General features: G+C 44.0%; 1 protein-coding gene across 1 annotated transcript in view; it reads right to left on the reverse strand.

Annotated features, from left to right (window-relative positions):
- TERB1 (telomere repeat binding bouquet formation protein 1) overlaps positions 1-13,731 on the reverse strand; it is a 239,052-nt gene that overhangs the window by 83,926 nt on the left and 141,395 nt on the right. The window contains exons 14-15 of the mRNA XM_033941426.1: positions 3,820-3,918; positions 1,295-1,431 (exon numbers count right to left, since the gene is read on the reverse strand). Of these exons, the coding sequence (XP_033797317.1) occupies positions 1,295-1,431; positions 3,820-3,918 (236 nt within the window). The remainder of the gene's footprint in view (positions 1-1,294; positions 1,432-3,819; positions 3,919-13,731) is intronic.

Consider the following 13,731-nt stretch of genomic DNA (forward strand, 5'->3'; position numbering starts at 1 on the left):
TTCACCACATTCTTAGGTAATGAATTCCAGAGTTTAATTTCACGTTGTGTGAAGAAATATTTTCTCTGGTTTGTTTTAAATCTATTACTTTGTAGCTTCATTGCATGCCTCCTAGTCCTAATATTTTTGGAAAGCGTGAACAAGCGATTCACATCCACCATTTCAACTTCACGCAGTATTTTATAGAGCTTTATCATATTACCCCTGAGCCATCTCTTCTCCAAGCTGAAGAGCCCTAGCCGTTTTAGTCTTTCCTTTTGTTCTGTTAAATATATTTATTTCTGATAATGTTTCAGGTTACCCCTACAAGTATTACTAGGTTTCAATTTGCCATTTCCACGTTTGCCTTATTGATGATATTTTTATGTTTATACTAGGGGGTGCTGAAAAGTTCTTAGCCCAACCAAGAAGAGAATGTCATAGATAGCGAAAACTGAACAAATAAACATAGAAACGTGATGGCAGATAAAGGCCAAATATCCCATGTAGTCTGCCCATCCGCAGTAACCATTATCTCTTTCTCTCTCCGAGAGATCCCATGTGCCTATCACAGTGCCCTTAAAAAGACAGAGCTCATGTCTTTATTTTATCTCCATCTGCTGGTTGAGGGGCACAATCCACAGGTTTTGGACTGGTCTGGTAAGGACACTAAGGAAATAAACCTTTGTGCTATGCTTCTAGCATGAATTTTCCAACTTGTTCCAAGGTAATCTCAATATGCTTCATTGTCGTTGGTAGTGGCTACAGTAGGGTTCGTCAACCCAGTCCTTGGGATATACTAAAGCCAGCCATGTTTCAGGATACCCACAATGAATGCATGCAAATTTATCTTATGCATATTCATTGTGGGTAACCTGAAAACTTGACTGGCTAGGTGTGTCCTGAGGACTGGGTTGAGAACCCTTGTGCTAGAGCAGGGATCTCAAAGTCCCTCCTTGAGAGCCGCAATCCAGTCGGGTTTTCATGGTTCCCCAATGAATATGCATTGAAAGCAGTGCATGCACATAGATTTCATGCATATTCATTGGGGAAATCCTGAAAACCTGACTGGATTGCGGTCCTCAAGGAGGGACTTTGAGACCCCTGTGCTAGAGAAACTATAGAACCTAATGTTGAGAGGAGTTTTATGAACACCTCAAATATCACTCTGTGTTCAAACACTACTGTATTCATGAGAATGATACAAAATCATATTCTTTAGTTATAGCTTAAAAAAAGCTATATTATAAACCTCAATAGTATATAAAGGATTACATTTACTGCAGTAAGCTGTGGAAGCATGACTGTAACTGATCAGCGATTTCCTTATTTCCCTTTTATATTTTTCTTCAATTTCCAAAATGACTTTGTGGCGATCACACTGGTATGCGCAAGACTGCAAGATCTTACTAAAGTTCCTGCTATTCAAAGATGTTCCTAGTCCTATACATCCTGAAAAGAAAACATATTTATATAGTATATCATTTAGTTGGAGTTGTTTGAAAAGTAAAATATTGCTTTCATTAAAAATACTTAAATATTCCAGGAGTTTAAACTTGTTCACATAAATGTTATTTCTTAGAAATTATGAGTAAAGAATGGTTACAAGATTTCTTAATATATTTTATAAAAGAAAAATTTTCTGTGATGCAAACATAATTTATCTTATCTTTTAAAATGACAAAAAAGAAATAAATCCTACATAAGGCTGTTTCAGTGTTTAAACCATTGATTCTTAATCTAGTTCTTGGACACATCCAGTCAGTCAGTTTTTCAGAATATTCACAATGAATATACATAGAAACATAGAAATATGATGGCAGATAAAGGTCAAATGGTCCATCAATCTGCCCATCCACAGCATCCCCTCTTCTTCTTAAGAGATCCCACTTGCCTTTCCTATACTTTCTTGAATTCAGACACAGTCTTTGTTTCCCTCACCTCTTCAGAAGCCTATTCCACGCAACTACCACCCTTTCTGTAAAAAAATATTTTCTTAGATTACTCCTGAGCCTATCATCTTTTAACTTCATCTTATGCCTTTCCAGAGCTTCCTTTCAAATGAAATGAAAGGAATTCTAGAGCTTAACTATTCTGGAGCTTCCTTTCAAATGAAAGAGACTCGCCTCATGCGCATTTATGCCACGTGGATATTTAAATGTCCTTATCATATCTCCCCTGTGCCTTTCCTCCAAAGTACACGTGAAAATCTCAGTCAATAATATGGCATTGGTAGATCATTCATAATACCACACACGCCTCAATGCCTCTCTCTCTTGTTAATTTCTTTGATCAAACTATCAGGGCTTCAGACATGCCATTTGGTCACCACACATTTTTTGTGCTTATTTGGCTGCCAAATGCTTCTCACTGGCTATGGCTTCTTCATTAGCCCCTCTCAATATATTTCCATGTTTCTTTATTTTATCTTTTAGAGTGCTTAATATCAATAACTTATTCGTTATAAAAACTAATTTATGTTATAAAAACTTATCTTAATGTTTTCATTCTTGTTTGTCTTATCACATCGGGAAAGGGACCTGTCATATCGACATGTTTCGCCAACAGGCTGCTTCAAGAAAAAGTCCCCTACAAAACAGGAAAAAATAATCATAATATCCCATATACTTCTATAACTTAATTCATTTAGGAGCAAGTCATCTAATAGCACATTTAAATCGGACGCTTACCCCTTCACAAATTTTTCTGCACCATCCCGATCCACATAGCAGTTTTAAGGATAAGATGGCCGCGGCGTCTTTTTGCTCACTTATAAGTACCTCCCCCAAGTCTGACGTCATCTCAACTTACAGCGAATCAGAACCCTACACCAGCAATCCCTATTCAATTTCTTGGTTTAAACTCCCCGGTTCAACCGTATCCAGCATATAAATCCACTTTTGCTCAAGAAAATTTAGTTTCTGTTTATAATTTTCTTGAGCAAAAGTGGATTTATATGCAGGATACGGTTGAACCGGGGGGTTTAAACCAAGAAATTGAATGGGGATTGCTGGTGTAGGGTTCTGATTCGCTGTAAGTTGAGATGACGTCAGACTTGGGGGAGGTACTTATAAGTAAGCAAAAAGACACCGCGGCCATCTTATCCTTAAAACTACTATGTGGATCGGGATGGTGCAGAAAAATTTGTGAAGGGGTAAGCGTCCGATTTAAATGTGCTATTAGATGACTTGCTCCTAAATGAATTAAGTTATAGAAGTATATGGGATATTATGATTATTTTTTCCTGTTTCGTAGGGGACTTTTTCTTGAAGCAGCCTGTTGGCGAAACATGTCGATATGACAGGTCCCTTTCCCGATGTGATAAGACAAACAAGAATCTAAACATTAAGGCTACTTTCTTCCATTACCAACACTCCCATTGTATAGCTGTACATTGGGTTTCTGTTTCCTACATGCAAGACTTTACATTTCTCTACATTAAAGTTCATCTGCCATTTATTCGCCCACTCACCCAGTTTGTTCAGGTCCCTTTGTAAATCTTCACAGTTCTCTTTAGTCCTAACCCCACTAAAAAGTTTTGTGTCATCTGCAAATTTTATAACCTCGCACTTCATCCCTGTTTCTAGGTCATTAATAAATACATTGAACAGCAGCGATCCGAGTACCGACTCCTGCGGAACACCACTCGTGAGTTAGGGTAGTACAGATGGAGCTGTGAGGGTTTAGGGGAAAAAAAAGGGAGTTGGAAGCTGTCCTTGTTTCCAACATAAAATTTGCCCTTAAGATGTTTATACAATCTTATAAGTGCACAAATGAATATAGCTCTTGAAAGTCACATCAATCTCAAAACAAATAATTTTCAGATACAAAACAGTTTACCTGAACATCTTGAATCTGCTACTGTACCAGAGGTAGAAGTCTCAAGAATGTTGTGGATCTCTTTGTCAATTATGTCTGAACATAACATAATGGGATCTGCTTTAATAAAAAACCATCACACAATCAATGACTAACTGGAAATCTAACATACAAAATATGACAAATGAATGCAAAGTAGATCATGCAACCATGTTAAACAAGGGTCAATTGAAAATTTTATAGTCTGACCAAGAAAGAGCAAGATTAGCGTCAAATTCTATAGCTGTTCAGCTGATGGCATTGACAAACATCTACAGCTAGATTTTCAAGTCAGTTTGACACCTATGAACAACTGCGCCACTTTATTAAAAAAATGGACACAATTGAGTATCGTGCTGTGATAAAGTTCCTTCATTTGAAGGGAAAATCGCATATCAAAATTAAATCTGAGTTATATGCATCCTGTTCAAATTGTAATATCCTGTATCTTACCGTAAACATCCTGTACCGGTCCACTTTGTAATTTACTTTATCTTATGGTAAACCTCCCCGGTACCTGCTCACTTTATATTAACCTGTATCGTATTGTAAACTTCTCCTGTTCCTGTTCACTTTGTAATATCCTGTTCACTTTGTATTAACCTGTATCGCATTGTAATCATCTCCTGTTCCTGCTCACTTTGTAATATCCCTTCTCACTGTTAACTTCCCCCATTATCTCACGCACATTGTAATTTCCCTGTATATTATTCATTGTACTTCCGACTTATTATGCACACTCTTCCACAAAGCTTATGTATCTCAAATCCCTGGTTCCAATACCTAGATTATTTCCTGTTCCAAACATATGTATCTTGATGTAAACATATGTCTCCTGCTGTAAACACTGCACCTCTCCCGGCACGACCCTCTTTGTAAACCGCTTCGAACTTATGGTATAGCGGTATATAAGAAATAAAATTATTATTATTAAAATTATTATTTATGGTGATGTGTCTCTTTCATTTTCAACAGTGAAAGTGTGGGCTGCTAAGTTTAAACATGGCCGGACAAGTGTTGTTGATGAAGACGCTTCGGATATCCAAAAACAGCAACAGCTGATAAAATGTTTGATGAAGTTCACCAAATCATGATGGAAAATTGCCAACTGACCCTAAATGAAATAGCAGAGTCTGTTGGCATTTCATTAGAACATGTATACACCATTCTACACAAAATATTTAAGCATGAGGAAGTTGAGTGCACAATGGATGCCGCAATTGCTAACCGTAAACAAAAAATGAGTTCAATTTGACATTTTGAAATGTGTATTGAATGTTTAAGCACAATGAGAACGATGTTTTGTGGCTTTTTGTAACTGTGGAGGAGTCTTGGGTTCACCATTATACTCCTGAGACAAAACAATCCAAACAATGGACCACAAGGGATGAACTGATTCCAAAGAAAGCAAAAACGGCTTCATCGGCTGAGAAGGTGATGGTAACTGTCTTTTGGGATTTCCACAGGATAAGTTTTATTGATTATCTGGAAAAAGGAAAAAACATTAATGGCAAACACTATGCTGGCTTATTACAATGTTTAAGTACTGAAATCAAGGCAAAATTGTCCTCATTTGGCAAAGAAGAAAGTTCTCTTCAACCAGGAAAAGGCACAGGCTCACACATCAACAATCGCGATGGTGAAATTGTGGTTCAAATTAATTCCTCATCCATTGTACTCTCCGGATTTGGCCTCATGCAACTTCTTTCTGTTTCAGAACCTGTAAAAATGTCTGTTTGGGAAGAAATTTTCTTCGGATTCTGAGATGATAGATACTGTAAATATCTATTTTTCCAGTTTAGACGTTTTATATTTCACTGAAGGCATGAAAAGTCTGGATAAATGTAGAAGCAAATGCATTGAGTTAAAAGGAGACTATGTTGTAAAATTTAATTTCCCCCTCCCTCCCCCCCAAAAAAATGTTGTTTTCTTGATTAGGCCAGAAATTTTTAATTGATCCTTATATAAGGCTCCCAACAAATACTGCTCTGAGATTTACTTTAGAGGAAGTTGATGAATGTCCGAATAAAAACAGAGATTTCTTTTTCCACTGACATTTTTTCTATTTTGGAGAAAATAAGTGTCAACTTAAATGAAGTACCACCAAATCAATGGATAACTTACTTAGAACATAAGAGTAGTCTTACTGGGTCAGACCAATAGTCCATCAAGGCCAGTACTCCGTTCTCACGGTGGCCAATCCAGGTCCCTAGTATCTGGCCCAAACCCAAGGAGTAGCAACATTCCATGCTATTGATCCATGGCAAGCAGTGGCTTCCCTCATGTCTTTTTCAATAAACTATGGACTTTTCCTCCAGGAAACTGTCCAAATCTTTCTTAAAACCAGTTACGCTATCTGCCCTTACCACAACCTCTGGAAATGCATTCCAGAGCTTAACTATTCTCTGAGTGAAAAAATATTTCCTCCTGTTGGTTTTATAAGTATTTCCATGTAACTTCGAGTGCCCCCTAGTCTTTGTAATTTTTGACGGCGTGAAAAATCGATCCACTTGTACCCATTCTACTCTACTCAGGAATTTGTAGACTTCAATTATAGCTGTCTCTTTTCCAAGCTGAAGAGCCCTAACTCTTTTAGTCTTTTCTCATACGAGAGGAGTTCCATCCCCTTTATCATCTTGGTCGCGCTTCTTTGAACCTTTTCTTGAGGTAAGGAGACCAGAACTGAATGCAATACTCCAGGTGAGGTCGCACTATGGAGCAATACAGGGGTATTATAACATTCTTAGTCTTGTTAACTATCCCTTTTTAAATAATTTCTAGCATCCTGTTTGCTCTTATAGCCGCCGCACATTAGGTGAAAGGTTTCATCGGATTGTCTACAAGGACATCTAGATCCTTTTCTTGGACGCTAACCCCCAAGCATATGGTAACTGTGATTTCAGTTATTCTTCCCAAACCACTTATGGCAGTTTTACCGGGGGTGGACTCAAGTTTGACCAGCCCTTGTCAGATCTATTCTTTCTTCCCCTCGTCAGTCACCTTGGAAGAAGCGGGTGTTTCATCAAGGTTGTTGGAGTTCAAGGCAGTGGTTCTATTGTCTCAAGAGATTCACAATGGGAGATACTCCATTTATTTTGAGGTGCCCAAGAAAGAGGGGTCCTTTTGGCCTATTCTGGATCTAAAGGGTGTGAACCGAGACCTCTGTTTTTCCTTCCTTTCGTATGGAGACCCTAAAGTCGGTGATCTTAGAAATTCAGCCCGGGGAATTTCTGACCTCTCAAACTGACGGCAGTCTACTTTCATATCCCGATTTGGAACTCTCATCAGTGCTTCCTTCACTTTATGATTTTGGGAAAGCATTATTCATTTGGTCTGGCCATGGCTCTGTGTACTTTCACCAAAGTTATGGTGGTGGTGGCAGCAGCCTTCCACAAGGAGGGCATATTGGTTCATTCTTATCTGGTTGATTCGTGTTAAGACCTTTTAGGGATGAGCCCCAAAGTGATGGGCTGGGTCAGGAACTGGCTGATTGGAAGTTGACAGAGGGTAAATCTAAGCAACAAAGTTCATGATCTGCAAGCCCTGATGTTAGATGCAGACTTGGATATTGTTGCTATCACAGAGACATGGTTCAATGAATCCCATGGATGGGATGCAAACATATTGGGATATAATATTTTTAGGAAGGACAGAGATGGTCAAAAAGGTGGAGGAGTAGCTCTCTCTATAAAGATTGATATTGTAACAAACCCACTGCCAGCCGAGGTTTTGTTCCTGTGCAGGGTGTGAAGTCTAGATGGCCCCAGTGCAGAAAAGCTGACCAAGTCAGTGACCTGGAACATGTGGTCGATGACTATCACTGGGTTAGCCAGCCTGTGCCAGAAAGGGACTCCCAAGACAGCTTTCATTCCTATAGGGACATGCCAAGCTCTGTCAGTAGTTTTTTCCTAAATCACCTGCTGCCCATTTAAGAAAGGAACAAGGAAAGCTGCCCTCTGTTAAACGTATGGAGTTCTCTAGAGAGTCGATACCCATTACCCTAGCCAGGCTGAGGGGGCGTGGTTATGAGCTCTGTATAAGCAAGCCTCTCAGAGCAGGATTTTCAAAAACCCGTGTTAAAAAGCAACAGTTTGCTAACGCAGCCATTTAGATACCGAATCAAAAAACCCGAGACATTCTTTAAAAAATCGCGCATGGAAAAGAAGTTGGCGGACAACTGTGAAGATTTCCTAATTTGCATGTCGCCATCACTGATGGGCACATGCGCAGAAAAAAATGCTGCTGTCGCCGCCGTAAATAAAAATAACCCCAAAACAAAAACGTAGCAACAGTGGGAGAGATGCCTGCACTCTCCTGCTGCCCCTGTGTTGTGATGCAGTGGGAGAGATCTCCGTTGCATCACAACACCCCTAACCCTCCTGCAGCAGAAGAGATGCCCACTCTCTCCTGCCTGCCTACCGCAACCCCCCCCCCGCATCAGGAGAGATGCCCACTCTCACCTTCAGCACTGTCTAAATAAAAAAACCCTACCGTGATTTCCCTGCGACGCCCCCTGCAGCAGGAGAGATGCCCACTCTTTCCTGCCTGCAGCACTAAATTTTAAAAAATCCTGCTGTGACCCCCCCTACATCAGAAGAGATACCCAATCTCTCCTACAATACTAAACTAAATAAAATCTTGCCGTGACCACGACCTTCCACCCGACCTGACCCGACTGTCCCCTCCCTGGCAGCAGGAAAGATGCCCACTCTCTCCTGCTGCAGTAAACCACCCGCTGTGACCGGACCTAACCGCTCCCCCACTAGTAGTGACCCCCCTCCCCCTTACCTCAACAGATGAACCGGAGCCAGAAGGACATGGACATCATCTGTTGCTGTGTCTTAAATGGTAATTCCCCTTCCCAGTGCATCTTGGGATACAATTGGGAGGGGCTTGAGGCTCTGATTGTCCAAGGGTGTTTAAGGCCCCTCCTATGGGAGGGGCCTTAAACAACTAGGGCCAATCAGAGCCTCAGGCCTCTCCCCGGATGTATCGGGAAAGGTCCTAAGGCTCTGACTGGCCCGGATGCAGGGGTCTGACTAGTAATCGGAAGGAACCTTATGCGCTGGGAGGTAAGAGGCTGATATGCATGGATGGGGAGAGGGACCTTGTGGTGATAAGTGTCCGAAGATCTAAAGGCAAAGAAACAGTGTGACAAGGCGGTGGCTGTTGCCAGAAGGATGCTAGACTGTATAAAGAGAGACGTGACCAGTAGAAGAAAGAAGGTGTTGATGCCCCTGTAAAGGTTGTTGGTGAGGCTCCACTTGGAGTGTTGTGTTCAATTTTGGAGACCATATCTGGCAAAGGACATAAGAAGACTTGAAGCAGTCCAGGAGGGCGATGAAAATGGTGGGAGATTTGTACCAAAAGATGTATGAGGAGAGACTGGAAGCCCTGAATATGTATACCCTAGAGCAGTGGTTCCCAACCCTGTCCTGGAGGAACACCAGGCCAATTGGGTTTTCAGGCTAGCCCTAATGAATATGCATGAAGCAAATTTGCATGCCTATCACTTCCATCATATGCAAATCTCTCTCATGCATATTCATTAGGGCTAGCCTGAAAACCCAATTGGCCTGGTGTTCCTCCAGGACAGGGTTGGGAATCACTGCCCTAGAGGAAAGGAGGGACATGGGAGAAATGATTCAGACATTAAAATACTTGAAAAGAATTAACGTAGAACAAAATCTTTTCCAGAGAAAGGAAAATGGTAAAACCGGAGGACATGATTTGAGGTTGAGGGGTGGTAGACTAAGGAGTAATGTTAGGAAATTCTTCTTTACAGAGAAGGTGATGGATGCCTGGAATGCGCTACCAAGGGAAGTGGTGGAGAGGAAAATGGTGACAGAGTTAAAAAAAAAAAAAAAAGTGTGGGAGGAACTCATAGGTTCTCAAATCAGAAAATAATAGTATATATTGAAACACTAAGGCCAGTACTAGGCAGACTTGCACGGTCAGTGTCCGTATATGGCTGTTTGGTTGATGATGGGCTGTGGAGGGCTTCGACAGCTGGGATGGTTTAGATGGGCTGGAATGAGCTTTGATGGAGAATTCAGTAGATGGAACCTAAGCACAGTACCGGGCAGAGCTTTGGGTTCTGACTAGAGAATGACACGGTGAAAAAATTGGTCCCCGTCACCGCCCCGTCCCCGTCTCACCATCCCCGTCACCGCCCCGTCCCCGTCTCACCATCCCCGTCACCGCCCCGTCCCCGTCTCACCATCCTCTTCACCGCCCCGTCACCGCCACTGCCACCCCATTCACCGCCCCGTCACCGCCACTGCAATCCCATTCACTTTTCTTTATTTACGTATAAAGGAAACATTCTTTAAAACTTTAAAACTTAGTTAAATATTAGTTAATAACTATACAAAAACAAAACACGCAGAGAAAAAATTAATTAATAAAAATTCTCAAAACTGACACATTTTGATCACTAAATTTAAAATAGTTATTTTTCATACAGTTTTTCAATCACTAATCTTCCACCACCCCTGGGGCTAGCAATGCAAAAACAAACACGACATGTACTTTAAATGCTGCCGTGATTAGCATAGTGACCGCGGCTACGGCTGCAAGTCTCCCCTCCCCCCAGCGATCACGGCAGGAGGGCACCCAACCCCTCCTGTAGACCCCCCCAACGGCCCTCCCGACAATCGCAGCAGAAGGGTACCCAACCCCTCCTGCCGGTCCTCCCAATGGCCTCCCCTAAGGTCGCCGGCAGGAGGGTACCCAACCCCTCCTGCTGGACCCCCCCCAACGAACCCTCCCACCCCGGAACCCCCTTAGTCTTACTTTTCAAGTTGGACCGGACAGCTCCTCGCTCGTCTGGCCAGCAGGCCTGCCTCCGTCCAAATGAGGCGGGCCCGCCCCTCCCCTCCCCTCCCCTGCCTCCCAATGGCCTCCCCTAAGATCGCCGGCAGGAGGGTACCCAACCCCTCCTGCTGGACCCCCCCCCAACGAACCCTCCCACCCCGGAACCCCCTTAGTCTTACTTTTCAAGTTGGACCGGACAGCTCCTCGCTCGTCTGGCCAGCAGGCCTGCCTCCGTCCAAATGAGGCGGGCCCGCCCCTACCCTGCCCAACCCACAGGATCCTAGGGCCTGATTGGTCTAGGCACCTAAAGCCACTCCCGCTATAGGAGGGGCCTTAGGTGCTTGGGCCAATCAGGCCCTAGGATCCTGTGGGTTAGGCAGGGGAGGGGAGGGGCGGGCCCGCCTCATTTGGACGGAGGCAGGCCTGCTGGCCAGACGAGCGAGGAGCTGTCCGGTCCAACTTGAAAAGTAAGACTAAGGGGGTTCCGGGGTGGGAGGGTTCGTTGGGGGGGGGTCCAGCAGGAGGGGTTGGGTACCCTCCTGCCGGCGATCTTAGGGGAGGCCATTGGGAGGCAGGGGAGGGGAGGGGAGGGGCGGGCCCGCCTCATTTGGACGGAGGCAGGCCTGCTGGCCAGACGAGCGAGGAGCTGTCCGGTCCAACTTGAAAAGTAAGACTAAGGGGGTTCCGGGGTGGGAGGGTTCGTTGGAGGGGGGTCCAGCAGGAGGGGTTGGGTACCCTCCTGCCGGCGATCTTAGGGGAGGCCATTGGGAGGACCGGCAGGAGGGGTTGGGTACCCTTCTGCTGCGATTGGCAGGAAGGGTTGAAATGACAAATGAGGAGCACGGTGAAATAGCGGTTCCTAGAAGGGGGTACATTGGCCCGCGGGGACAAACCTGTTCACCGTTTCCGCGGTCGGTGAATGGCCTTGTCCCCGTCACCGCAGCGACTGCTAGTTTTCTTCCCCGTTTTCGGCGGTGACCCGCGGCTTAAATGCGGTGGCCGCGGGTAAACCGTCACCGTGTCATTCTCTAGTTCTGACCCAGAAATAGCTAAGAAGGAAAATTTTAATTAAATCAGTATTTTAAAGAGAGGGTATGGTTGGGCATCTACTATATAACTATGTTACTAATATAGATTGCTCTGAGGAAAGGGATGTTACCAGTGGTGTGCCTTAAGTTCTTGGGCCTGTTCTTTTTAAAATTTTTATAAGCGATACTGCTGAAGGGCTGTTGGGAAAGATTTGCCTCTACTCTCTACCTCTCGCTAGACCTTCCTTCCTCCCACTCCTCTTCCTGTCTCTTCTCCTCTGCCTTTACTTGAATTGTACGTCACCTTGAACCTATTTAGACATAGAGCAACTCACAAATTGTAAATTAGATTAGATACCAAAATCTGCAATAGACACCGTAGATGGTATGACTAACATGAAGGAAGACCTAGTGAAGCTTGAAGAATGGTCTGAAATTTGGCAGGTAAAATTTAATGCTAAGAAATGCAAGGTCATGCATTTAGGCTGCAAAAACCTGAAGGAACAGTACAGTTTAGACCGGGGGTGATGAACTTTTGTGCATAAAAGAAGAGTGGGACTTGGGTGTGATAGTATGTGATGACTGTAGCCTTTTCATATCGTAATAAATTTTATGTTACGCTGGTTCCAATCGTAATTATCGCTATTGCCCGCTACATTTTCTGCATCAAAATCTGAATCATTATCCAACTCAGACTCCGAACTACTTGGTAATAAATAGATGGGACAAATGATAGGTAGAATGTGTATTGTATGTCCCTTGCCATGGGACATACGATGGCAACAACATTTTTGGAATGTCCCGTCATCTGGGACACACGATAGGAAAAGGTTAAAGTGGTCAAACAGTTGAAAAAGTGACAGCGAAAGCTATAAGGATGCTAGGGTGCATAGGAAGAGGTATGGCCATTAAGAAAAAGGAGGTACTGATATCCTGTATAAGACTTTGGTGAGACCTCATTTAGAATATTGTGTACAATTCTGGAGACCACACTTTCAAAATGATATAAAAAGGATGGAGGGGGAGTCTTGTGATGTGTTGAGCTAAGCAGGACATTTCTTGCTCGAGCTCTGGGATCCCGGAATCCTTCCCACCTCGCCTAGCCTCACCTAGCATCAATATTGGGAATCCTTGGGCTCGGATCGGTGTATGGACAGGTTTGTCCAACACGTTAGCCCGGCGATGAGTGGGAAGACCACCAGAAAAGAAAAGGATAGAGAACCGTGGCCTTCCAAAGTTGACTCCAAGATGGTGGCGGCAGAGTCAGGATCTGTGCTGCCCCTCTCTGATGCGCACATTGAGGCCTCATCGGCATTGATGGTCCGTGCGCTGGACTTGCGTTTTGAGCACCTGTCCGGGCAGCTTATCTCATTGGAAGCCCTGTTCACCGAGGCCACCTGGCGCACGGGAGAGCTTGAGACGCGGGTGGCACTAGTGGAGGAAACGCACATGACATCGGCAGCCGACCTCCTTTCTCTTAAAGACCAACTACGGAGTCAGGCGGAGAAGACTGAAGACCTGGAGAACCGATCGCGGCGCAATAATCTGCGGCTGATCGGTCTACCTGAGTCAGTGCATGATTCTCGCCTTTTGTCTACTCTTGAATCCTGGCTGAATACCTAGTTTCCTTTGCCGCCTGGAGTGGGGCCCTTGTGTCTCGATCGGGCACACCGCTTGGGCAGGCGCTCGGAGTATCACACCTGCGCCCGAGTCACTATCATAAAAGTGCACAATTCTGCGCACAAGGCTGAGCTGCTGAGATCTTATAAACAGAAGAGTAACACTCTCACCTATAAGGGAACTCCGCTCCAGATATTTCAGGACTACTTGCCTGCTTTGCAAGAACGACGGCGGTGTTTCTCCAGGATGTGTTCTGCACTCTTTGATCGCAAACAGCTTTTTATGTTGCAGTACCCGGCACACTTGAAGATCTGGACGAGTGCTGGGTGGAAGAGTTACTCTACGGTGGAAGACGCTCAGGCCTTTTAGGATGCATTGCCCGTTGAGCCTGGTCCCTCCTCGGCAACCTGATTTTGTTTGACTGTGGGTG

Source organism: Geotrypetes seraphini, chromosome 4 (assembly GCF_902459505.1).
Source record: "Geotrypetes seraphini chromosome 4, aGeoSer1.1, whole genome shotgun sequence".
Classification (NCBI taxonomy): domain Eukaryota; kingdom Metazoa; phylum Chordata; class Amphibia; order Gymnophiona; family Dermophiidae; genus Geotrypetes; species Geotrypetes seraphini.